This window comes from Hyperoodon ampullatus (genome assembly GCF_949752795.1).
Source record: "Hyperoodon ampullatus genome assembly, chromosome: 2".
NCBI lineage: Eukaryota > Metazoa > Chordata > Mammalia > Artiodactyla > Ziphiidae > Hyperoodon > Hyperoodon ampullatus.
The window spans coordinates 68,898,266-68,923,100 of NC_136915.1; the positions used below are offsets into that span (position 1 = coordinate 68,898,266).

The 24,835-nt window shown below is 36.5% G+C and overlaps 1 protein-coding gene across 2 annotated transcripts in view; it reads left to right on the top strand.

Moving 5' to 3' along the window:
- Window positions 1-20,324, top strand: part of MIGA1 (mitoguardin 1) — a gene marked incomplete at its 3' end in the record, with an annotated part of 94,228 nt that extends 73,904 nt beyond the window's left edge. For both annotated transcript variants that reach the window (XM_079727110.1, XM_079727111.1), the window contains 8 exons: window positions 7,939-8,057; window positions 8,314-8,386; window positions 9,442-9,528; window positions 10,941-11,039; window positions 14,011-14,145; window positions 15,286-15,339; window positions 18,248-18,364; window positions 20,106-20,324. In XM_079727110.1, coding sequence (XP_079583236.1) covers window positions 7,939-8,057; window positions 8,314-8,386; window positions 9,442-9,528; window positions 10,941-11,039; window positions 14,011-14,145; window positions 15,286-15,339; window positions 18,248-18,364; window positions 20,106-20,324 — 903 coding nt within the window. The remainder of the gene's footprint in view (window positions 1-7,938; window positions 8,058-8,313; window positions 8,387-9,441; window positions 9,529-10,940; window positions 11,040-14,010; window positions 14,146-15,285; window positions 15,340-18,247; window positions 18,365-20,105) is intronic.
- Window positions 20,325-24,835: the final 4,511 nt, after the last annotated feature.

Below are 24,835 nucleotides of genomic sequence, written 5' to 3' on the forward strand. Positions count from 1 at the left end.
AACTCCTTATGAAGTTAAACAGTGTGATCATTTGAAAGCTTTATTCAGAATTATCAGAAAGAGTTTTCACCTATTTAGATTAGAACAAGTCCTGGCATAGGCTTTTCTCTAAGGTTGGTCATCATTTGTGAAAGTGATTAACAAAATTTTCCTGTATAAGCTTTGCCAAACATTGGTTTGGAACCAGAGCCCTTTTTCTCTGAAAAGTCTTTTTTTTAAATAATAGCTTTATTGAGATATAATTCACATACTATAAAATTCACTGTTTTAAAGTATACAATTCAGTGTTTTTTAGTATATTCAGAGGTGTGCAAACTTTGTAATTCTAGAACATTTTTATCACCCCCAAAAGAAACTCCTCCCTATTGGTCATCACTCCCTTTTCTCTGCCTAATCGCCGTTGGCACTTACTCCTATACCTTCTGTTTCTATGAATTTGCCTATCCTGGACATTTCATACAAATAGAATCACACAATATATGATCTTTTGTGTTTGATGTTCTTTCACTTAGCTTAATTTTCAAGTTCTGAAAAGTCTTTTTAATGTTAGGGTACGACTGCATTGAGTACTCTCCTAACTCTCCCATCTGTTAAAGAGATTGTCATTTGATAGGTAGAAACTAATATTGCAGAGAGAGCGTTTTTAGCTGTAAATTTAGTTTTTCTTAGAATTACCACTCTGCACTGTGGGCATGTTTAATATATAAATTTTAGGGTGCTCTTTAAAGAGAAAAAATTTTATTTCTTATAATTCAGATACCTATACTCATAGTCTAAAAGGAAGCTTGGAAAGCTTTTGCTGTACCTCTCTGACTTGATAGCACTTGTTTTTAGCAATCCAGAATTATCTTACTTCCTCTGGGGTCAATTTGTCTCTTTTATCTTGGGCTTTCATTCTTGTGCCAGTGGTTTTCCTTTTAAATTTGAAAGCTTAGCTGGTGACCGAACTGATTTCCTTAGGTAGATTGTGGAGGTTTAGAGCATTGTTTTCTGTTTGTTTCTTCCTTGAATAGGTGAACAGGAAGGATAACTGGGCTCAGTTGACTTCTTTGAGGTTGCTGATTGGCAGGCTTTTCTTTAGGATGAATGGTCTGTAAAGAGCCTAATAGGGCACACCTGGGTGCAGAATGAAGAGGGCCTTACTCTGGGGGACCCATCACTCACCCTAGCAGACTTACTTTCCCCAGGTAGTTCAAGTAATTTTTGTTTGTTTGTTTTTTGGCTGCACCACGCAGCTTGTGAGATCTTAGTTCCCTGACCAGGGATTGAACCCAGGCCCTTGGCAGTGAAAGCATGGAGTCCTAACCACTGGACTGCCAGGGAATTTCCGTTCAAGTAATTTTTTTTTAATAAGTTTATTTTATTTATTTATTTTTGGCTGCATTGGGTCTTCGTTGCTACCCGAGGGCTTTCTCTAGTTGCAGTGAGCGGGAGCTAATCTTCGTTGTGGTGCGTGGGCTTCTCATTGCGGTAGCTTCTCTTGTTGCGGAGCACGGGCTCTAGGCATGTGGGCTTCAGTAGTTGTGGCAGTTGGGCTCAGTACTTGTAGCTCGCGGGCACTAGAGCACAGGCTCAGAAATTGTTGCGCATGGGCTTAGTTGCTCCGTGGCATCTTCCCAGACCAGAGCTCGAACCTGTGTCCCCTGCGTTGGCAGGCAGGTTCTTAACCACTGCGCCACCAGGGAGGCCCCTGTTCAAGTAATTTTTAAAGAGAAATGTTCTCTGGTTGCAAATTCTTTTTTTCTGGGGCAGAGAGTAGAATAAGATATAGGACAACTACAGTTGTTTGGACAGACTGTCATTTAAACTACTATTTTCAATCCCTCTTCTTCAGTCCTGCCCTCATACCTGCTCACTGTGAGCCTGGTTCTCTTTGAGGCTCTGCTTAGCAAATGTCTCCTCTTTGACTGTATCCCCTCTTGAACTTACTCTGGACTGTGGCTTCCTCATCTCTTTCATCTGTCCACACACTTCCATTTGCTTTCCAGTGTTTGGAAATCTGTGTGTCTTCCTTTTGCTCTTAGTATTATTTCCACTGTTATATTAGTTATCTGTTGCTATGTAATAAATTACCCACAATTTACTGTCCTAAAACCAGTAGAATTCAGGTGTGGGCTGGGGGCTGGTGCCAAGGCTGTAGGTCCTGTCCTGGGTCTCAGAAGTGTGTGCTAAAAAGTGGACCACATGCCCCAGCTTGGGAGTTAATTGCCAGAGTCCTCAATTTCCTAGGGATTAAATCAAGTAGAGGGCATGTGTCTTTGTGTTAATCTAGATTAGAGCCTTCTAAGTCCTGGGGGTTCCACACTTGGAGTTTAATAGAGGCACAAGCATTTTAGGAGTCACCTTCTTAAAATCCAAGTCTTATGGGGTAGTTTTCTGGAGCTCTTGGGCCTTAGGGTTAGTCCTGTGAGAACTAAATCCTAGGGCTAATCTAAGGAGCCCATCGTTTTGGTATTTAATTGTGAAGCCGCATATATTAGATAAGGAGTGACTCCTGGACTGAGCCTCCCTACCAAAGGCAGCAGATACCATCTTTCAAAATAAAAAGAGGGTCCTGCTTGGAGAAACTGTCGAGGAGAAGCTCCCACAATACAAGAACATTGGCCTGGGCTTCAAGGCAGCCGGAAGGCCATCGAGGGCACCTACATTGACAAGAAATGTCCCTTTATTGGTAATGTCTCCATCTGAGGGCAGATCCTATCTGGTGTGTTGACCAAGATGAAGATGCAGAGGACTATTGTTGTCCGCTGAGACTACCTCCACTACATCCAGAAATACATAAGAATATGTCCATGGACCTGTCCCCCTGCTTCAGGGGCATCCAGATTGGTGACATTGTCACAGTGGGGGAGACTGGCCCCTGATCAAGACTGCAAGTTCAGCATGCTCAAGGTCACTGAGGTTGCCAGCACAAAGAAGTGATTCCAGAAATTCTGAGACTGGACGCCTGCCCACTCCCCCAGTTATTTCCCATACAATAATAACAATAGCAAATATTTGTTATCTCATTGTTCTGAGGGTCAAGAATTTGGAAATGGTTCTGGCTTGAGGTCTTTTGTGAAGTTGTAGTCAAGTATGTTGGCTGGGGCTACAGTCATCTGAAGGTTAACTGGAGCTGGAGAATCTGCCCCAAGATCACTTACATGAATGGCATGTTGGTGCTCCCTGTTGGTAGAAAACCTAAGTTTTTACGGTTTTATGGACTTTTCAATAAGACTGCTGGAGCCTGTTCACAACGTGGCACCTGGCTTCCCCAAGAGAGAGTGAGACAGAAGCAGTGACTGTTATGATCTAGCCTCAGAAATCACACTCCATTATTTCTATATGTTATTGGTTACACAGGTCAGCCCTCTTCAACATGGGATGAGGCATGAAGTACCAGGAAGAGAGAATCATTATGAGGGCCGTTTTAGAAGGTGGTTATTGTGGGTTTATTTCCTTTTTTATTTCTTTTCTATTAGTGACATAGGAGATACAATCAGCCCGCTTTCTTTAACTGTAAGTCCTATTTGTAATTTTACGTGATTATTTTGAAAGGAAAACGTAAATGTAAAAAATAGTCCATATTAAAATTGAACTTAGCCTATTTATGCCCCAGCTTATAATAGTTTTGGAACTTTGGACATTTCTTTCATGGTTGTTCAGAGGCTTTAGAAAATATTAAGGCTTTTAAAAATACTACTTCACATTCAGCAAAGTCATTGCTTGTCAAAGAGGATAAGACGTAGTCCCTCTTGCATCTCATGGAGGGCAAGGGGGAAGTAATTTGGGATGTTAAATAATTTAGAAATAAAGGACGTTTCAAGTTTCAGCCAGCAAAGAAAAAGAACCCTTTTTCATGGTAAATTGCATGTTTTGCAGGGATTAAACTGTGTTTCTGACTGCTTCTGAAGTAACAGCTCTAGTAAAATGTTAATCTTTTTCTGAAACCTTTTAAAAAGTTTTTGGGAATTTTGTCAAAAAAATTCTTCCTCTAAGATACATGCTAAAATGAGAATTAAAGCCATCATCTTAGTGATTTTCTTTTTGCTTTAAAAAACTTAAGACTTTTTTTTTTAAGATTTAATTTTATTTTTACTTTTTTGGCTGCCTTGGGTCTTGCTGCTGTGCGCGGGCTTTCTTTAGTTGTGGCGAGCGGGGCAACTCTTCGTTGTGGTGCGCAGACTTCTCGTTGCGGTGGCTTCTCTTGTTGTGGAGCACGGGCTCTAGGTGTGTGGGCTTCAGTAGTTGCAGCACGTGGGCTCAGTGGTTGTGGCTCACGGGCTCCAGAGTGCAGGCTCAGTAGTTGTGACGCACAGACTTAGTTGCTCCGCAGCATGTGGGATCTTCCTGGAACAGGGATCGAACCCGTGCCCCCTGCATTGGCAGGCGGATTCTTATCCGCTGCGCCACCAGGGAAGCCCTTAAGACATTATTTAAATGATTGTTTCTGAGTTGTCATTGTCTCTTATGAAGAATTGATGATAATGTTAGCCAGTGTCAAATCTTCAATATGATGTATTTTCACAGCTGCAGGCTTGTTTTAAGAGGCTTAAACTATCACCTCAGCCAAACCAACAAATAAACAAGATAGACTAAAAAATCAAGACTTGATCTTGGAATCCCTCATTGTTGGATTTGTTCACTTCTTATTAGTATAAATTATTTTATGTAGAGAGTTTAATTGGAGCTCCAGTTTCCTCCTTAGAATTTTTCTCTGCTGGTAGGTGTACATAGATCCTATTTGTTTTGACAGTGGTACAAAACTTTAAATTATTTAATATCTAAAGAATTTCCACTCTAATTTTTTAAACTGTTAGTTTTTTTTTAACCTCAAATACACTTTGCCTTTAGCATAATATATCTTCCTTAAAACATGCGGGAAATATTACTTAAAGCAGACAGTATATAATGTCAGGTATTGTCATTTTTTTTACTTTTTTTTTTTTTTTTGCCTCTGGACTAATAGACATATATATATATACTGTCCTAAATAATGCTGATGTGTAAACTTATTCTCCTTTGGATTTTTGGATAAGGCTGATAGGAGAGTACGTATAGTTTGATATTTAAAAGTACATATAAGCTCTGGAATGAATGCCTGGTTTTAAGTTCTACCATTTAGTAGTGGGCCTTTGGGCAAGTTCCTGCTAATCTAAATCTCTGTTTCTTTACCTGTAAAAGGTGGATAGTAATAGTACCTACTTTATGAGTGGTTGTAAAGAAATGAGATAATCAAGTTAAAGCATTTAGCCCAGCATGGGTGCATATGAAGTGCCAGAACTACAGCATGGAGAAACACTTCTGGAATAGTAGAGCAAAAACCTCCAAAGATCTCCTCCACAGAAACAATGGAAACACTGGCAAAAATTGTCAAAAATCAAAATTTTCAGAACTCTGAAAATTAAACATTTGTAAAAATTCAAGGAGGATTTATTCAAGGAAAATAGCTGAACCTCCATGAGAACAGTAAACTTTGTAAATTTTTAACTTGTTCTATTTCTAGCCCTCTCTCCACAGGAGTCTTGAAAACCAACAGCTTCATAACTAACTATGGTAACTAAAAATCAGGGGCTCAGCAGCCACTGGAAGAAACTTAATGGCTTTGGAGCTTCCCAAAAGTCCCATCACTAGAGAATCGTCACTATTTGGTTTGTATGGCAGCTCCTTGCAGAGCTCCATTCTTAGGACTTGTCTTTATTTGACCTGACTTAGAGCTTGCTCTGTGCAAAATTTCCATCCCTAGAGCCTTTGTTGAAAAATATCAGTGGTAATTGTTTAACACTGGAGCTGCCTCATTGCCCAATTTTTAAAAGGAAAAATTGGGCAATGAGATGTTTATAGGGAGCTTTGAAAAGCTCCAGTGTATTTCTGAGAATCTAGATGGCCATAAGCATGTGCAGGGCTATGCATGTGTCCAGGAAAGACCTTAGAAGTCCCTAACCTCTCACCTCTGGCCAACCTTGATGCTCTGCACAAAAGAAAAAGTTAAGGCGGACAAAAGAAAACAAACAATTAATTGGCATTTATCAAAAGTAGAAACTTTTGTGCTTTAAAGGACACCAAGAAAGTGAAAAGACAGTAGAATGGGAGAAAATATTTGAAAATCATGTATCTGACAAAGGTCTTATATCCAGAATATATAAAGAACTGTTACAACCCAACAATAAATAGACAAATAACCCAATTTAAAAATGGGCCAAGTATTTGAACAGACATTTTTCCAAAGAAGATATACAAGGGCCAATAAGGAGATAAAAGATGTTCCACATCATTAGTCATTAGAGAAATTTAAACCACTTCACGCCCACTAGGGTGGCTATAATAAAAAAAAAAATGGACAATAACAATTGTTGGCAGAGGTGTGAAAAGATTTAAATCATCATACATTGCTAGTGGGAATGGAAGATGGTGCAGCCACTTTGCAAAACAGTTTCCTCAAAAAGTTAAACATAAAGTTACCATCTGACACTTCCATTTTTAGGTATATACTCAAGGGAATTGAAAACATAAAAGACTTGTACATAGGGGCTTCCCTGGTGGCGCAGTGGTTGCAAGTCCGCCTGCCGATGCAGGGGGCGCGGGTTCGTGCCCCGGTCTGGGAGGATCCCACGTGCCGCGGAGCGGCTGGGCCCGTGAGCCATGGCCGCTGGGCCTGCGCGTCCGGAGCCTGTGCTCCGCAATGGGAGAGGCCACAACAGTGAGAGGCCCCCGTAACGCAAAAAAAAAAAAAAAAAAAAAAAAAAAAGACTTGTACATAAATGTTCAAAGCAGTCTTTCTTATTCATGTTTATCAAAAATGGGAACAACCCACAAGTCTATCAGTTGAGGAAAGGATAAACAAAATGTGGTATATCCCTACAATTCAGCCATAAAAAAGAATGAAGTACTGATATATGCTGCGTTATAGATGAACCTTGGAAACATTATGCTATGTGAAAAAAGCCAAACACAGAATGCTGCATATTACTTGATTCAATTTATGTGAAGTTTCCAGAGTGGGAAATTCCACAGACACTGAAAGATTATTGGTTTCCAGGGCCTAGAGAGAAAGGGGCATGGGGAGCGACTGCTGATGGGCAGAGGGTTTCTTGTTGGCATAGTAAAAATATTCTGAAATTAGAAAGTGGTGCTGATTGTACAACCCAGTGAATATACTAAAAAGCCACTGAATTGTACACTTAAATAGGTGAATTTTATGGTATGTGAATTATCTCTCAGTAAAGCTGTTATTAAAAACAAACAAAAAACCTCTACAGTGTCCCATTTAAATGGATCACCTGGTATTGAAAAATAAAATCACTCCAGAGTTCTCCTGCTTAGCTGGCAACTCTATAGTGTTTGCAGTGTTGTTTTTTTTTTTGTCATCATTTTCTTTTTTTTCGCATCTTTATTGGAGTATAATTGCTTTACAATGTTGTGTTAGTTTCTGCTGTACAACAAATTTGTTGTTTTTTAATGAACTATCAGAAGGCTGGAATTTCATTTGTAGAGTTTTTATGCTAGCCATATGTACATGACTATTCTTCAGTTATACAAAGGTTAGTCGAAGCTACATATAAAAAAAATTCCCTAGAATTAGCCAAATTGAGATTATTACAGTGTTTTTATAGAAAACTTTACTTCATTTACAATCATGAGTTATAATACTTTTTAGCATTCTTTGGATGATAAAATTCTCTTCTTTTTTTTCAAGGCTTCATCATCAGTTTTTCTTGTTGGTGAACTGTAGTTGGATTCAGAATTAACTAAGCTTGTTATAAAGTTTTACTCTTTTTTTACAACTGAATTTTGAAATAAAATGAATTCAGATCTTTACTAGCTGTAAAATCTTACTGAATTATTTTCACATTTTGATAAAATTGAGTATATTTTAATATTAGCAAGATCCTATTTTCTATTTTTTATAGTTTTTCTTCTCGTATCAGTGTAGTCTGTTTTAACCCACTGTATTCTTAGCTTGCAGAACACAAAGAAGTACAGCATATCTACAGTCTGGAATCTCTTTGCCACTGCCCTTTTTACGAAGAGGCCATGCATTTAGTTGAAGAAGGAAAAATTTACTCAAGAGTGCTTAGGTATCTTGCTTATGTTTATAAAAAATATTAAGATGCTATTGCTATGTTTGTCTGATATTTGTTAAAAATATTTATTAGAATAGGGGAAAATATGTTTTTAGGCTCAAAAAGAATTATTTTTACATGTTTTGTCAGTACTGAAAAGACATGTGTTTTTTTATTAAGGTCCCGAGGTTAAGCCTTGTTCGAGTCCAAATCTGTAGTAGGCTTGATCTTAAATGCACTTTAACAGTTGTCTCCCCTGTTTATTACTTAGAACTGAAATGTTGGAGTGCCTAGGAGACAGTGATTTTCTTGCCAAACTTCACTGTATTCGACAGGCTTTTCAGGTATTTTTTTTAACAGTAAGTGACTTCACCCAGCCACTCATCCCCACCCTCATGCCATAGAGTCCAGTTGCATATAAACAGGACAGCCCTTTGCTCTTTATTATCCTTATTCCTATTGGCAAATTAAAAGTCTGCTAAGTTTATTTTCCCTGCCTGCTGTTTCTCTTCATTTGTCTCCATTTGTCATCCTCTGCTATAACTTCCTGGGTCTACCACATTTTGTCAGAATAGAATATTTTGATGCTAAAGATGTATGTGTATAAATTGCTGCTTAAAATATAGATCCTTTTTCTTACTATCAATTAGTATGTGTTCTAGAATGTTTTTATTTGAATCAGATGTGAAATCATCGATTTCCTAAAATGAAATAAGGTCATTTAACAACAAAATTATCTTTATTTTTCTATGTTTTGGAGTTGTATAATATTTATTTTGGATTTTCTAATATGAAATTGAACAGAATTTAAATTCATATTTATCTCCCTTTAATCTTTTTTATTATATGTTCACGAGCTATTTTTTTAAGTATTTTTTAAAAATTTTTATTTGTTTTATTTATTTATTTATTTTGGGCTGCATTGGGTCTTCGTTGCTGCGCGTGGGCTTTCTCTAGTTGCGGCGAGTAGGGGCTACTCTTCTTTGCGGTGCGCAGGCTCCCCACTGCAGTGGCTTCTCTTGTTGTGAAGTATGGGCTCTAGGTGCATGGGCTTCTGTAGTTGTGGCTCGCGGGCTCTAGAGCGCAGGCTTAGTAAGCTGTGGCGCTTGGGCCTAGTTGCTCTGCGGCATGTGGGATCTTCCCGGACCAGGGCTCAAACCCGTGTCCCCTGCATTGGCAGGCAGATTCTTAACCACTGCGCCACCACGGAAGCCCTCAAGAGGTATTTATATTTTAGTAACTTAGGACCTTTTCTGTGGTCTGCCTGCTGAAATAGAGTCACATACCATGTATTGACTGTATTTGAGTTATTTATGCATAGATACTCTATAAAGTCAAATGTCCATTCAAATTAATTATAGGTCTCTTTTTTCTTTGTTTGGGGATGGATATTTTTCAGGTAATTCTTTCAGAAACAGCCAACAGGATATTCCTTGCTGAAAGTGGGAGGAAAATTTTATCAGCGTTAATTGTAAAAGCACGAAAGGTAAACTTGTTTTGTTGGCAGGTTTTTTATTGTTGTTATTTCAGTTGAGCTGAAGATTAAGATGCATTAAACTTTTAATAGAAGAAAATGTTTTTGTAGATAGTTACAAAGGTTCACATATTGAAAATAAATAACCCAGGGACTTCCCTGGCAGTCCAGTGGTGAAGAATCCACACTACCACTGCAGGGGCCATGGGTTTGATCCCTGGTTGGGGAACTAAGATCCCTCATGCCACGTGGCATGGCCAAAAAATAAATAAATAAGTAACCCAAAGAGCATTGATTTCTACTTGGGTTCATTTATTTTCTTTGTATAAAGTTCACACTGTTTTGATCAAGTTGATAAATTATTCTCAATTAGCCGTAAAACTTGTGACTATCATGGTAAGAATTATCATTCGATCTGCTACTACAGCCACCACTATTGTTATTTCTAATACCTCTTCTCTTACGTCCCTCAATCCTGTTCAGTAAGAAGGTTCCAGGAAGTAGTATAGATCTCAGAAATCTGGAAATACAAATTGAGCTGCCTCTTACTCATCTTCATGGGACTGACAGAGGCAGAAGCAATGACAAGAACTTTATGAAGACTATGAGGAACCACTTTCCTTTATGCAGGTTGTGTCCAGATGATGAGGGAAAAAACAAAAACCAGACTTCCTCTGAGCCCTTTCAACACCTGGTTTTCAGACCCCGTCCCTTTGAACCTCAGTTCCCTCATTTGTAGAATAGAATTTTATTTATGGTACCCTATTTCAGAGAGTTCTTACGATGATTAAATAAATGATAAATGGGAAAGCAAATTTTTAAAAAATACAACATAAATTTAGGGTGATATTAACTACTTGCAATTCCAATGTAAATCTTTTTTTTTAACAAGAAACAAAATGTTTAATGATTTTATGAAAAAGTTCCATAGCATTATAGTCAAAGAAATTAAAATTAAAACAACACAATAGCTTGTTCTGCCTATCAAGTTGCTACCACTAAAAAGACAATAAACCCAGTGTAAATCTTATGTTGCTTTTCTTGGCCTTCCCAAGGCAGATAAACCCACTGATTTGAACTAGAGTTCCTCCAAAAGGAATAGAACTGCATCGAAAGCATCACATAGTATCTGCTGTAACCGAGTTTTCATCTTAAGGACTGACCTAAATAAGCACACATATTTGAGTAGTAAGCAGTTTGCTTATGACATTTTACTTACATTCTTAGTCTTGGCTTCTGCAAAATGTTGGACTAACAAAATATTAAATCAAATGAATATGGCATCCCTTGAAAGTGCGTTTTAATTCAGTTACCTAATAGAATGAAGATCTAACAAACTTATTTGAAGAGTAACTTATTTACTTTGTAGGCTTGAGCCTTGTTATAAAGTCAGGCTTAGGATTAAAGTGTGTTTTCTTCTACAGAATCCGAAGAAGTTTGAAGAAGTTTTTGATGAAATGATCTATTTTTTAGAGCAGACTGATCACTGGGATAGTACTGAAATGGAACTTGCTGCTAGAGGAGTAAGTTCAAATTTTTTATACTAGTTGTCCCCCTTAGTTATTTACTCATAATATTTACATAATTTGAGGCCACTGTTTCCTTGTCCTTGTTAAATGACAGTAAAACCAATTGTGTGACGGTGGCTACGACAGAGTCAGAAACAAGAGCAACCACAGTCTTTATACATCGAGGCAGCAGGTGAAAATACTATTTTTTAGGAAGCCCTTCATTCCTTCTCTCCCTCTCTTCCATCCAGAAGTCAATGAGCAGGCCCCAGCAGGGTGGTAATGGTAGCCTGTGCAAGGATGGTTTCAGGTAGGACAGTGGCAGCTCAGTGGGGCCAGGGAATTGGCTGCATACACAGGATCAAACAAACAAATATGTTAAGAATGATCAGAGCCAGATAGCTCACTGTCAGAGAAGGGAGGTATAAAAAAGCTAGGATTGGAATTGGAGCTGTCAGTGTAAATTCATAGTTTACAATATAGATAGATAGATAGATATAGATAGATAGATAGGGAAATAAATAGAAAGGTTTGCATATACATAAACACACATAAACTTCCTAGCTCTATTCACTGAGAGGGTCTGGGAGCAGAAACACCTCAAAAGAAATTATTTGTAGCACACAGATTTTAACTTCTAAGTACCACTCTCCGCTAAAAGGAACTAGGACTTCTTGGAAAAATGGCTGATTTCTGCACTGGGTTAAAGAAAGCACATGATGAGCCTGGAATATTTTGTTGTTATGGAAGCTAAAAGAATGAGTTTGCAAGGGGCTGAAAGGCTTTCTAGGCAGAGAAAAGAGTAGGTGCAGAAACACGGAGGCACAATCTTTCCTTCTCTGGTGTTCCCTCACTCAGTGAAGGAATTCCATCCATTCAGTTGCGCAGGCCCAAAACCTGGGACTCATCCTTTACACGTCACTGGTCCTCGCCTACTTTATCATATTCATCTCTAAGTTTTGTCAGTTTAACACCTATATATCTTTCAGTTTCTGCAACTTTTCTCTTTTGCTGCTGGCCCTGTGGTAGTCTGAGTAACTGTTGTTTTTCCCTGGACTACCCCAGGGTTTTGCATTCCCGAATTTCTTGCCTGCTCCTCCCCTCCTTGCATTCACTCTTCCTCCTCTCTGTTCTGCTCTCCACATTTCTGCCAAAACGGTCTTGAACAATACAAATCTGAATATTACTCAGCCGTAAAAAAAAAAATGAAATCTTCTCATTTGTGACAACATGGATGGACCTAGAGGGTATTATGCTATGAGTCAGGCAGAGAAAGACAAATACTGTATGATTTCACTCACATGTGGAATCTAAAAAACAAAACAAATGAACAAACTTAACTAAACAGAAATAGAGTCATAGATACAGACAGGTAATTGCCAGATGGGAGGGGGATGGAGGGAGGTGAAGAAATAGGTGAGGGAGATTTAAGAGGTACAAACTTTCAGGTATAAAATAAGTGAGTCACAGGTATGAAATGTACTGTGTGGGGAATATAGTCAGTAACTATGTAATATCTAGACTAGACTTATCATGTTGATGATTTTGAAATGCATGGAAACATTGAATCACTGTGTTGTATACCAGGAACTAACATAGTGTAGGTCAATTATACTTCAAAAACAAACAAACAAACATAATCATAGAAAAGGAGATCAGATTTGTGGCTACCATAGGCAGGGGGTCAGGGGAAGGGGAGTTGGATGAAGGTGGTCAAAAAGTACAAACTTCCACTTATAAGATAAATAAGTACTACGGATGTAATGTACAACACATTAAAGATAATGAACACTGCTGTATAAATATGAAAGTCATTAAGAGAGTAAATCCTGAGTTCTCATCACAAGGAAAACAATTTTTTTTTCTAATTCTTTCGTGTTGTATCTCTGTGAGATGATGGTGTTCACTAAACTTACTGTGGTCATCATTTCATGATGTATGTGAGTCAAATGATTATACTGTACACCTTAAACTTTTACAGTGCTGTATGTCAATTATGTCTCACTGAAACTGGAAAAAAAGTGAAATAGATTCATGAGGTACCAAAGATTAAAAAGGAACATCTGATCATCCATCTCCCCTCCACCACTACCCCCCAAAGTACTGTGAGGATAAAATCCAAAGTCATTAACATGGGCCATAAACTGTGCAGGAGCTGGCCCCTCCTCCTGTCTTTAGGCACTCGCCTCCGTGCTGTAGAGAGCTGCGACACACTTTCAGTGATACTCTTTGGCTCAACATCACTGTGTTCTTTCTTACCTTCAAGTCCTTGACAAGGTATTTCATGTACTTGGCTTGCCTCACTCCTTGAAAAAAGCCCTCACTGACATCCAGTCTAGATTAGAAGCTCCATCATAAGCTTTCATAGTACCGTGTACTTTTTCCTTTACTGTGCTTATCACAGTTTTAATTGTGTATTTGTGGAATTATTTATTGCTGTCTTTTCCCCACTAACCTCTAAGCATATAGTTTGCTTACTGTAGAAGTCTCAGCACCTGGTACAGCATGTAGTACAATACAATTTGCATGAATGAATGAAAGAGTGAGAGGTTCATGATGTGGTGGGGAAGACAGGCAGATATACCAGTAACTAAATGACAACAGAATGAGCATTGTGGATACCATAATATTCGGTGGGCCAAAAAGTTCATTCGGGTTTTTCCTTAACATCTTATGGAAAAACCCAAACAAACTTTCTGGCCAACCCAATAAAAGCATGAACAAAGGACTCCTAGAATAGAGTGGAGGAAGAGATTAATTTCACCTGATAGGATCTAGGAGGGAACAACTATCATGTGAATTATAATTTCTGGTGGTGAGTTGTTCTCATAGTTGTCTCTCTTCTTCCTCTGTTTTTGTCAGAGATATAATCTGATTCAACTAAAAATGTACTGCTGTTGTAATGTATCAATATGAAGCCCTGGCTCAGACTTCATTTCAGCTCTATGTAGTAATAATTTCTGTTTTAACTTATAATTTAATGCAGGTGAAAAATCTAAATTTTTATGATGTTGTTTTGGATTTTATATTAATGGATTCCTTTGAAGATTTAGAAAACCCACCCACATCCATACAGAATGTAGTAAATAATCGCTGGCTAAACTCCTCCTTCAAAGAAACCGTAAGTGGTGGTTTACCTTTCTCAATCATTTAAATTTGATGAAAATTAGTCAGAATTGGGAAGATGGGGACTTCCCTGGTGGTTCAGCAGTTAAGACAACGCACTCCCAATGCAGGGGGCCCAGGTTCGATCCCTGGTCAGGGAACTAGATCCTGCATGCTGCAACTAAGAGTTCTCATGCCGCAACTAAAAGATCCCACGTGCTGCAACTAAGAGTTCTCATGCCGCAACTAAAAGATCCCGCGTGCTGCAACTAAGACCCAGTGCAGCCAAAAAAATAAATATTTTTTAAAAAATAGGAAGATGAATAAGATTTATATATATGTGTCTGCCTGTAGAACGACTGTTATGGAAACTGAGCTCATCCTTTGATATTGGGATCAGATGTGCATGATATATAACATCTGAAGATGAAATTTTCCTTTTGGCTCTTCTGTCAGTCCCTGCCTTGACCTGGAGGACCCAGTATTTCTTCAGATCTCAAAAAACACTTGGGTTTCAAACTAGCTCAGACCTAACAAAAAATTATCTGTAACTGAAATGGCTCTATGACTAAACAAATATAGCAATTTCAGTGAAAAGACGACATATGTATTTTTGGAGGAAAAAGATATATATATATATTATAATACTTTTCCTTCAAAGTATGTTTTAACCATAAAAGATACATGTCTCCATTTCTGTAACTGATTTGGGACAGTGACGTTGATCGAAGTGGGGTCATGCCAGAGTAGGGTCAGATTCCTTCAGGATCCACTTGGGTGTTTTTGTCCCTGTCATTATGGTTTTGTTTCTTAGTTCTTTATTTGAATAAGACTGTTGGCTCAACTCACAGCTATTTCCAGCACTACTATTCTTGAAGAAAAAAATATTACTTGAACTATAATTACCAAGTTCCTTGTCACCAGAGTCCACCCTTTTTCTTTTAGTGGCTTTGTATTTAATTTTAAAATTTATAAACATCTTTTCACTGATATTTACAAACAATAGAAGGAACATGGACTATTTCTTTTTAGTTAATGTTTTAAATATTTTAGATCTTTAAACTTTGAATTTCTAATAAAAGTCACTCTTTTCTAAATGGAAAGTTTATATAGTTATAAATTTAAATCTTGCTTTTTCTCCTCTGTATATGTTTAGGCTGTGGCTTCAAGTTGTTGGTCAGTGTTGAAACAGAAAAGGCAACAGATGAAGGTAAAATTCATTATGCCTTGGGGTTCTTTGTAAAGTAATTTGAAGCTCCTGTCAAAGAAACTTGTGAGTCAGTTCTCAGCGGGGGATGGCAGCTCATAAGCACTGTCCCTCAAGCTAGATGAGTGATCTGTTGGCACTGGGTTGCCTTCTCTGTTTTTAAAGTTGCAAACAGTGCTAATAGACTTTTTTTTTGTTTTTACACTTAATGATATTTTAAGATTAAAAAAATTGTTTAGCATAGTGGATTCCACTTCATGTAATCCAGTTGAGAAATGATGATTGATTAGCTGCTTTATTCAACTGAGAGCGCCTACCATAAAACATCTTAAAGTCGTATCCTGCTCGCATGCTCCACACCCTCCAGGCTATCTCACCCACCACACACTGCTGTCACATACACTCCTGTGGTAAAGGAGGATGGACTCTGGGGTGAGGCTGCCTGAGTTCAGATGCCACCTACTAGCTGTGACCTCAGGCAAGTCTTGACCTCTCTATGCCTTAGTTTTCTCATCTCTAAAGAGGAGCATAGTTTCTACCTCATGGGTTTTTTTGAGGATTAAATGTAGTGTCTTAGAACAGTGCTTGACACAGCGCATTATGCACCTGTAGGTTATTATTATTTTATTATCATTTGCCCACTGACCTACAATATTTTGTCATGTCCATATTTCTAAGTCTGAGCCTTATACCTTTGAGATCATATTGCCAAGTGCAGTGTTTCTGGAGCATAGTTCTCACAGCATCTGCAGAAGGTGCTTGTTAAAAATAATTCTGGAAACCATATATTTGCGTAATTCTTGTTTCAAAGATGTTGTACAGGGTTGTATTGTACAACATGGGGAATATAGCCAGTATTTTGTAATAACTGTAAATGGAATGTAACCTTTAAAAATTGTATAAAAAATGACTCTAAAGACCCTGTGTTTTAAGCAAGCTCCCCAAATGATTAGAAACTCTTAACATCTGAGAAGCACTGGTTTAGGGCTGGGGAACAGACTTGTAGACTTAGGTTTGATTTTCGCACTAGCTGTTATGATCATAGGCAAGTTACTTTCAGCTGACCTTCAGTTTTCCTGTTTGCAAAATGAACTTAATACCTACCTCATAGAGCCGCTGTAAAGATGAAATGAGATAAAACATAAAATTAAGAGTAGGGCTTCCCTGGTGGCGCAGTGGTTGAGAGTCCGCCTGCCAATGCAGGGGACACGGGTTCGTGCCCCGGTCCGGGAGGATCCCACATGCCGCGGAGCTGCTGGGCCCATGGGCCATGGCCTCTGGGCCTGCGCGTCCGGAGCCTGTGCTCCACAACGGGAGAGGCCACAGCAGTGAGAGGCCCGCGTATTGCAAAAAAAAAAAAAAAATTAAGAGTAAATATAAAAAAGAGTTGAATAAGTAGTAGTTTCCATAATAATAATGATAGTAATATTATTATCAATATACCTAACCGTATTTCTTTCTTAGTATAAATCTCATGCCTTGGACTAATATTCTTCCTGTATCTGCAGATAGCTATATATCTTACATCTTGGGGAACTATTTCCTATCCTGGAATGTCATACTCTATCCTGTCTACTTAAATAAATCTTACCTACTGTTTCAGTTCACGTTATTCCTTGGTGAAGCATGACTCTTCTACTTCAGCCTATGCTAACTTCTTACCTGTCTGAATTCCTATTATAGTTAATATATATAGTTAATATAAGTATGGGATTTAGAATTTTAATATATGCAGAACATCTCTTAGACTACAGTCCGTGTATCCATGATAACTTTTTGGCCTTTACTAACTAGCTGTATGTGAGTTAGGATAGGTGTTTTGTTTTTTTTTTTTTTTTTTCCTGGTACGCGGGACTCTCACTGTCGTGGCCTCTCCCGTTGCGGAGCACAGGCTCCGGACGCGCAGGCCCAGTGGCCATGGCTCACGGGCCCAGCCGCTCCGCGGCATGTGGGATCCTCCCGGACCGGGGCACGAACCCGCGTCCCCTGCATCGGCAGGCGGACTCTCAACCACTGCGCCACGAGGGAAGCCCAGGATAGGTTTTTTAACCCCTCTGAAGTCTCACTTTTTACATATTAAAATGATCTTAACATGAGCTAATTTTTCAGGAACGTTTTATTAAATTAAATAGAACCTAGCATATTATCTGGTGTATAGTGGGTACTCATTAAATGGTAACTGCTGTTATAATATATTTTTAATTTGAAGTTTAAAAGATGTCTTGGAGCCTGTAAAATAGAAGATAACTCCTCCAAGAGACAGGATCTTAAGGCATACTTATCCCCAGTAGATGCTATGACAAAATCTCACAGGATGTTATTTAACAAAGGAAATTTAGGAAGTTATTAATAAACTTAGAGAGTTTCCTAAATCACAACTGTATGTATTACTATTTCACAAGAAGGTGCATTGCATAATTAAATGCTTCAATAATATCTGGTTCCTTAACTAAAAGTTAGGGTTCTAGTAAGCATATTTTTGTGCTTAATCAATTAAAAATTCATTTTAGTCTTTTTCAGATAATCTAATTAAGTGATTGAGTAGAATTTCTTAAATTCTACTGAACTAGCTAAAACCATGGTAGTCTCGTTCATCCTAAAAATTATACTGCTATGGAATATTGTAACATTCTTGTTATCGCTTGGTTACAGCACTGTGATTGCTTTTTTATGAGGTAAAAATGCCTTTAAGAAATAATGTTTTCAGCAAATTGAGACTGTTGGCTAGGATATGAAATCTACTTAAAGCATTCTGTGACTCTAACAGTTACTTGTTAAGTGTATTAACTGTCTTATTAGGCTAGCTTATCATTGACCCTTCGTCTGTCCTCAAAAAGAGCTGGTCATATGATGGATAGCAAGCAAATGCAAGAAGGTTAAAATAACTTGATTCTCCTTTACTTCATAACAGATCCCAGATGGATTTTTTGCCCATTTTTATGCCATTTGTGAGCACATCAGCCCTGTCCTAGCCTGGGGTTTTTTGGGTCCTAGAAATTCTCTCTATGATTTATGTTGCTTCTTTAAGGTATGTTCAGTCATTGAATCATTTCTTTTCTCTAAACTGAAAAACAGATAAAGTTTTATTCTATTTGGTTTTGGTTTTGTAGAAGAATGTTATTTAAATGTAAGATTATAAAAGTCACCCATGCCAGTTAAACAGTATTACATAGATTTGATGTTTTATCCTGGAGAAGATTCAACAAGTCCATTCACCTTATCAGTTCCTTCTGTAATGTGTACATGTTCTCATATGTGTTACAATGTTAAACAAATTGCTATAGACAGTTCTGCATGCCTGGACACTTCTGAAATCTGTAAAACAAATAATATCTGTCTTTATTGCACATGTGGCAATTTAGAAATAAGTTCTAGTTAAAGATAATGTGAATGATAAAATCCCAGCTATGAGACATAAGGTGGGAGTTTAAAATTGTATTCCAAAGTCAGCAGTTTAAATTTACCAAAACACAAGTTGCAGAAATTTCTGCCTGGCACAGTGCCAAGAAAAGTCTCACTATTTAATAGTCCTGAATTTAGGTTGAGTTTCAAGGAGCAAATAAAAGTAAACATAATCAAGTATGAATCTTAAAGTTTTTGATGTTTGAAACTTTGGATGTTTCTCTATACCCTTCACTTAAAAAATTAAATTATTCTGTTTATGTGCCATTAATGTAGCATTTATGTAAATGGTTTAGGACATTTTTTATTTTACTGTCATTGAAAACTCAATTTTTGATTAATTTACTTGAGCTCTCAAGTGTAAGGTATGTGTTTAGAGGGAAAAGTTTGGACTGGGAATTAAGTATGCCATTAATGAGCACTCATTAATTGTGGGCAAATCATGCTTTGTCCTCCTTCTCTTCATAAAATGAGGGGACCATACAGGTTGATTGCCAGTGACCCTTCCAGATATAAAATCCAATGAAATCTATGAACTGTGCCTTCTTAGGACTTATTAACAGTTGATTTCTGTAGGATAGAAATTAAATATTCCTGTTTTTTTGTTCTTTGGAATTACTTTGTTTTCCATCATGGCATAACAACCTGAGACTTACTTAGTAGTATACAAGTTGCTTAAAATGGGTTTCAGCGTAAGTATTAAGTTACTGAAGTGATATATCCTTCACGATCTTCCACTGATTTGAGACCTGAAATTATTTTTATTTTTCACGTCTTAAGTCTTTTTTGGTACAGAAAAATAAACATTTGAAACTTATAAGTTATAATTATTGGAAATAGTTTACTTTTCTGTCTTAAAGTAGTACCAGTGCTCATAGGTAACAATGAAAACTTCAATTATTGGGAAAGGACTAATAGTAGCCCCTTAGGTTTATACAGTGCTTTAGTATTTACCAGCATTTCCCAGAGGTTTTTTTTTAACATCTTTAATGGAGTATAATTACTTTACAATGGTATGTTAGTTTCTGCTGTATAACAAAGTGCATCAGCTATACATAAACATATGTCCCCATATCTCCTCCCTCTTGCATCTCCCTCCCACCCTCCCGAGATTTTTTTTTTTAATCATTACATCAGCTCTGAGTAGTAAAAATGACAAGTAGTAATTATCCCTTATTTTACAGAAAAAGAAAATGAGACTCCCCAAAAAGGTTTAATCACTTGTTCAAGGTTCCTTTTCTATTGAGATTTGAAATTAGTAGTGGAACTGACCCCTAATTCAATGTTTGTTACAATATTAGTAACTATTTAGTTTTAATATAATTTTGGTCTAATAAGTGCCCATTTGTTTTGTGTTCATTTTCCAGAATCAAGTTCTTTTCTTTCTCAAAGACATTTTTGATTTTGAGAAGGTGCGCTATTCCAGTATAGAGACTTTGGCTGAAGACCTCATGCAGTTGCTTATTCGCCGCACTGAACTTTTAATGGCCTATCTTGGAGCCGATGCACTGAGGCATACAAGTAGCTGTATAAGTAGTCACAGTCATGTTATGCCCAGTGGCCTATTAGAAGCCAAAGTACAATAAGTACCATAAAAATCAGACAATTTCAGTGTGCTATGAAATATTTTAAGGTAACTATTGATTTTGTAACATATATTACACAAAATTGGTGGATATGGACTCAGGGAGGAAAAAAAAAACCTAGTAAAGAATGAGTGATTGTACTGTACTTACACAGAAGTTCTGTCATTGAATCCCCATGTAGTGTATCCAAAGTGCTTTTCTTTAATCTTTAGGTAATAATCTTTGTGAAATGTATATTTTACAGAAATACTGCTTGAATTGAAACCAGTACTTGGGAGTTAATTGATTTATTGTCTTGAAGCTGTCTGAAATGTCCAGTTTCATTCTCAAAAGCTTTGTTTTTATGCTTTGCACCTGGAATATATATACTTTAGCCAAGACTTTTATGGCCCACACATGCAAGAATATATTACTCCTAGTGTCAACAAAGTTAACTTTGCCTGAAAGTGTATTTTTAATTGTAAAGTTATTTGTTGTTTAATCAAGTTTAGGCGGTAGTGGTGTTTAATACGTACTGCTTATGTTATTGCTTGTGCATTTGCTTAAGTATTTGAATCAAAGAAATTGTAATAGCCAAGTATTATTACAGAACATTTAAATGAATTGCCGCTGAGAAGTTTACAAGTTACAAGTTTATATTAGATTTACTGAAGTTTCCAAAACACATTACAGTTGGTCCTATGTTACAATAGAGAGACTGAAGAAATTTCTTTTATCTTGGTATAGATTAGAACATTTCCCTTTAATGAATATTGATTTAAAATGTAACATTTATTAACTATGACAGGCAATTGAAATTTTTCCATGTAGTTTTGAGACTATCTCCCAACATCCTAGGGTATTAATCTTGATACAGTAATATCATTTCTTCTTTCTCCTTATGCAAAACTGGCTTTTAGTTTTTTCCACAGAGAACTTAGCACACAGAATTTGTCATATTATAACCATATTTTTAAGTTATTCATTGATACTTTGAATCTTAGGGAGGTCTTGAAGGTTTTTCCCCAGAATATAGAACAAAATATTTTTTAATGGTATGGAAGTATGTTTCCTGTCCTTTATGATAGATATATGAACAAGTGGGTTGTTCACATGAATAAGGTTCTTCAGAGTATATTAGATACTTTCAGAGTTGTATTAATTTTGTGTGTAAATCATATGCCACTTATTTAGAGTGGCTGTCTGAGTAAAACAATGGATTGGATTTGTTGACTTTGCTCCTAAAGTGGGCTTTATTCATTTTAGGAGTGAGTTATCCAGAAGGATCTAAAATATATTTTTTTTAAATGCACTTTTAAAGTGCCTAGTTTCTGATGAATGAATAGAAAATGAAAAGTGGGGAAAGAAGCATAATCTTTTAAGGTTTTAAGTTTATATATGTGCCACATTTATGTAATATTAGTTACAAAATAGGACATTCAGAACCTTTATGCTGTTTGCATGTACTGTGTTCCATAATGTGTAGGTTACAACATTAAACAATATGAAATATCGCTCTAATATTTTTTGAGTATATAGTTCCTTGACTTTTCTTACACATATTACATATATTCTTAATTTAACACTTGGCTGTTCATAATTCTTATTGTTGATGGAGGAGTATCTTTAGAGGTATCAAAGCTAAAAATTCCATTATGTAATATTTTACTTTTTAATTTGTATCCTGTATTTTGGTTTCTTGTTGAGGTACCACTGGCCTTGAATGATTCACACACACACACACGTGTGCACACACCTATTCCCATCATTGTATAAGCAAGATAGTTATTGCTTATGTTAATTTTCCTGTTTGGGGGGCTGAATGTTTTAAGCTGTGGTTTTATAAACAAAGCTATAAGTAAACTTAATTATTTTTTTATTTGAGGAGGATATTGTTTAAAATCTGTTTTGAAGAATTGCACTATTTAATAATGCTGCTAGTACATGAAACAACTCTGGGAAATTTATTTCATCAGATAAGATGAATGGCTTTCCAGAAGGTGTTTTTTCTTTTACACTTCACCTTAAAAAAAAAAAAGAAAGAAATTGCCCATATTTAAGAGGTTGTTTTGTCAAATTCAGTGCTTGAGGTTGATTAGTTTCTGGTCAGTTCAGAAGCTACTACCTTAGTAAGAGGGTTTCTATGTGGCCTTTGACTCAAGAGACAAGAATGACCAAATAGACTTTCAAGGTAATAGGTATAGAAAAAACCCTCTCTATTATAAGGGAAGAAACTTGACCTTTCTAAAGAAACAGCTCTTAAAAATGTTTCTGACCACTGAAGAGTACTTGAGGCATATGTTCCAATTTCAGTTTGCCTTGAAATTGGGTTAAATAGATAAAAGCAGTTTTAAAAAATAAAAAGTAAATTAGTCCAGAGCCTTTTAGGATAAAACCCTATTTAACACTTCTTCATGGTAGTATTATCAGAATATTGCCTTTGCCACCGTGAGTTCTACCAACTGCTTCCCTATGTGAATTATAAGAGGACCTTGAATTAATCATAAGAAAATGGATTTTTTTTCCTCCTGTTTTCTGGAAGAAAAAAGATAAGTGTTCAGGTAATTTATATTTGATGATTTTTTTTTTTTTCTATTTTGGTTTCTCTACGTCTTTGTTCAACTAAAAGGCTAGTTATTTATTCTTGGAGGATTGTGATATGTTTATTAAATGTCAAAATGAGATTCTTTTTAAAAAGAAGGCAAGTTTTTCATAGTGTTATAGTCAGCTCCAAAGAACTTTTTCCTTCTCATAAAGAATTTTTTATTTGTATATATTTATTGTGATTCTATTAATTTGTTGAATTAACTGACTTTATAAAAAATATTTACAAACTTTTTCTTGCCTTAAGATGTAATATTTTCCACTTAAATGATTATCTAGGGAGTGATTATTTGCATTACAAAAGAATTCTTTAGTTTATCATTCCTTTAAACCTGTGAGATAGGAATGCCAAAGTAACATTTAACATACTTCTCTGTGACCTTACATAATTAGAAATTTTAAATTATGTTCATAACATAATTTGCTTTTATTTTAATATGAACACATATTAGGAAATTATTTGGAATATATATTTCAAAGTGGTTATAAGAATTAGGCTGAATTTAAAAAAATATTATTTTTGCTTGGACTAATCAAATTAGAAATACCTCTGTATGTGAGACTTAAGAATTTGTATAGTCTGTGATTAATGGAAATAAGAGCATCCTTTCTTTGTTCCTAATGATTATATTATGTTATTGTTTTGCTTAGTTGGAGAACAACCGTGTATTAGCTTTACTTGGCTGATATCAGTAAATGTGTCTATTTCCTATATGTAAGGACTGCACTTATTAATTTATGTAAAAGTGAAACACTACAGTAGCAGAAAAAAATAGCATTGGCTCTTTAGCCAAAATAAGCACTGTAACATGGATGTATTTCTACTTCTGCCAAATAAAAAAGTGATGGTACATCTTGCTGATGTATTGAATATTTTATACAATGCTTATACGTATTTGCAAGGTCACACTTGTCTCAGCAAACCCTTACCTACCTTATGGGAGCTTTCAGTCTCCATAAGACCACATATACAGGCATGGAGAATACAGAGCGCTGCAGAAATATTGAAATCAAGTGTAAAAGTATGTTTTCTTTATGTACTAACTGGGAGAGAAAACAGTTTTGTGATCAATAAAGGCAAAGTACTTGTGGTTTTTTATTAATAATTTAAAGTGTTTTGGTTAAAATTGCCATCAAACACAATATAAATTTATCTTATTGATGTACGTGCATCCTTCCCTATTCAGACATGCCCCTTGCCCACCACTTCTTGGTTCAGATACATTTATTCAAGGAGAGGGATGCTGCCTGGATACCACTGAAGACACCGGATGGTGAGAAGGGTTTATCTCGTTATAAAAACAGTATTCTCGATTTGGGACTTTTTAATGAAGAGGTTTATTTTAGAATAAACCTGTACAGTATAGATAAATGTGTATAGTTATATTTTTAGACTGTTAAACTAAACATCAACTTAAGTATATTACTTAATAAACGAACCATAAAAATATGAGTTAAAGTTTTTCCTAGCAAGGATATAGGGTTGGAGATGGAATGGGAAACCTAATCCATGTCTCAGTCTCATCTTCTGTTTTCTTTGTCATCCGCCATCCTCCTGTTGTCTCATGCCGTCCTCTTTGACCCTGCTACATGAACTTAATATTTTGCCCTTTAAACATGTCTCTCCGAATTTTTATGTTTGTCTAAAATACTCCTCTACAAGAGTCTCAGTGTCCTATTGTTACACTCTTTGTAGAGCTTTGCTGGAAATTGTTATAAACTCACTTGGTTTATTCAGCTGTCTTTTCTACTGTTCTTGCTTTTGACTTCTATTTTTTATGTAGTGTTTCTTTCTACACTCTGTATTCCGTAATACTTTACCCTGCCACTTCTCCTTTAATCTCTGTCTCTCCTCATGCTACTGACATCTTTGATCAGGCTGCTCAGCTCTTTTGTCTGATGAGGTTCTTTTTTTGTTTTTTTCTACC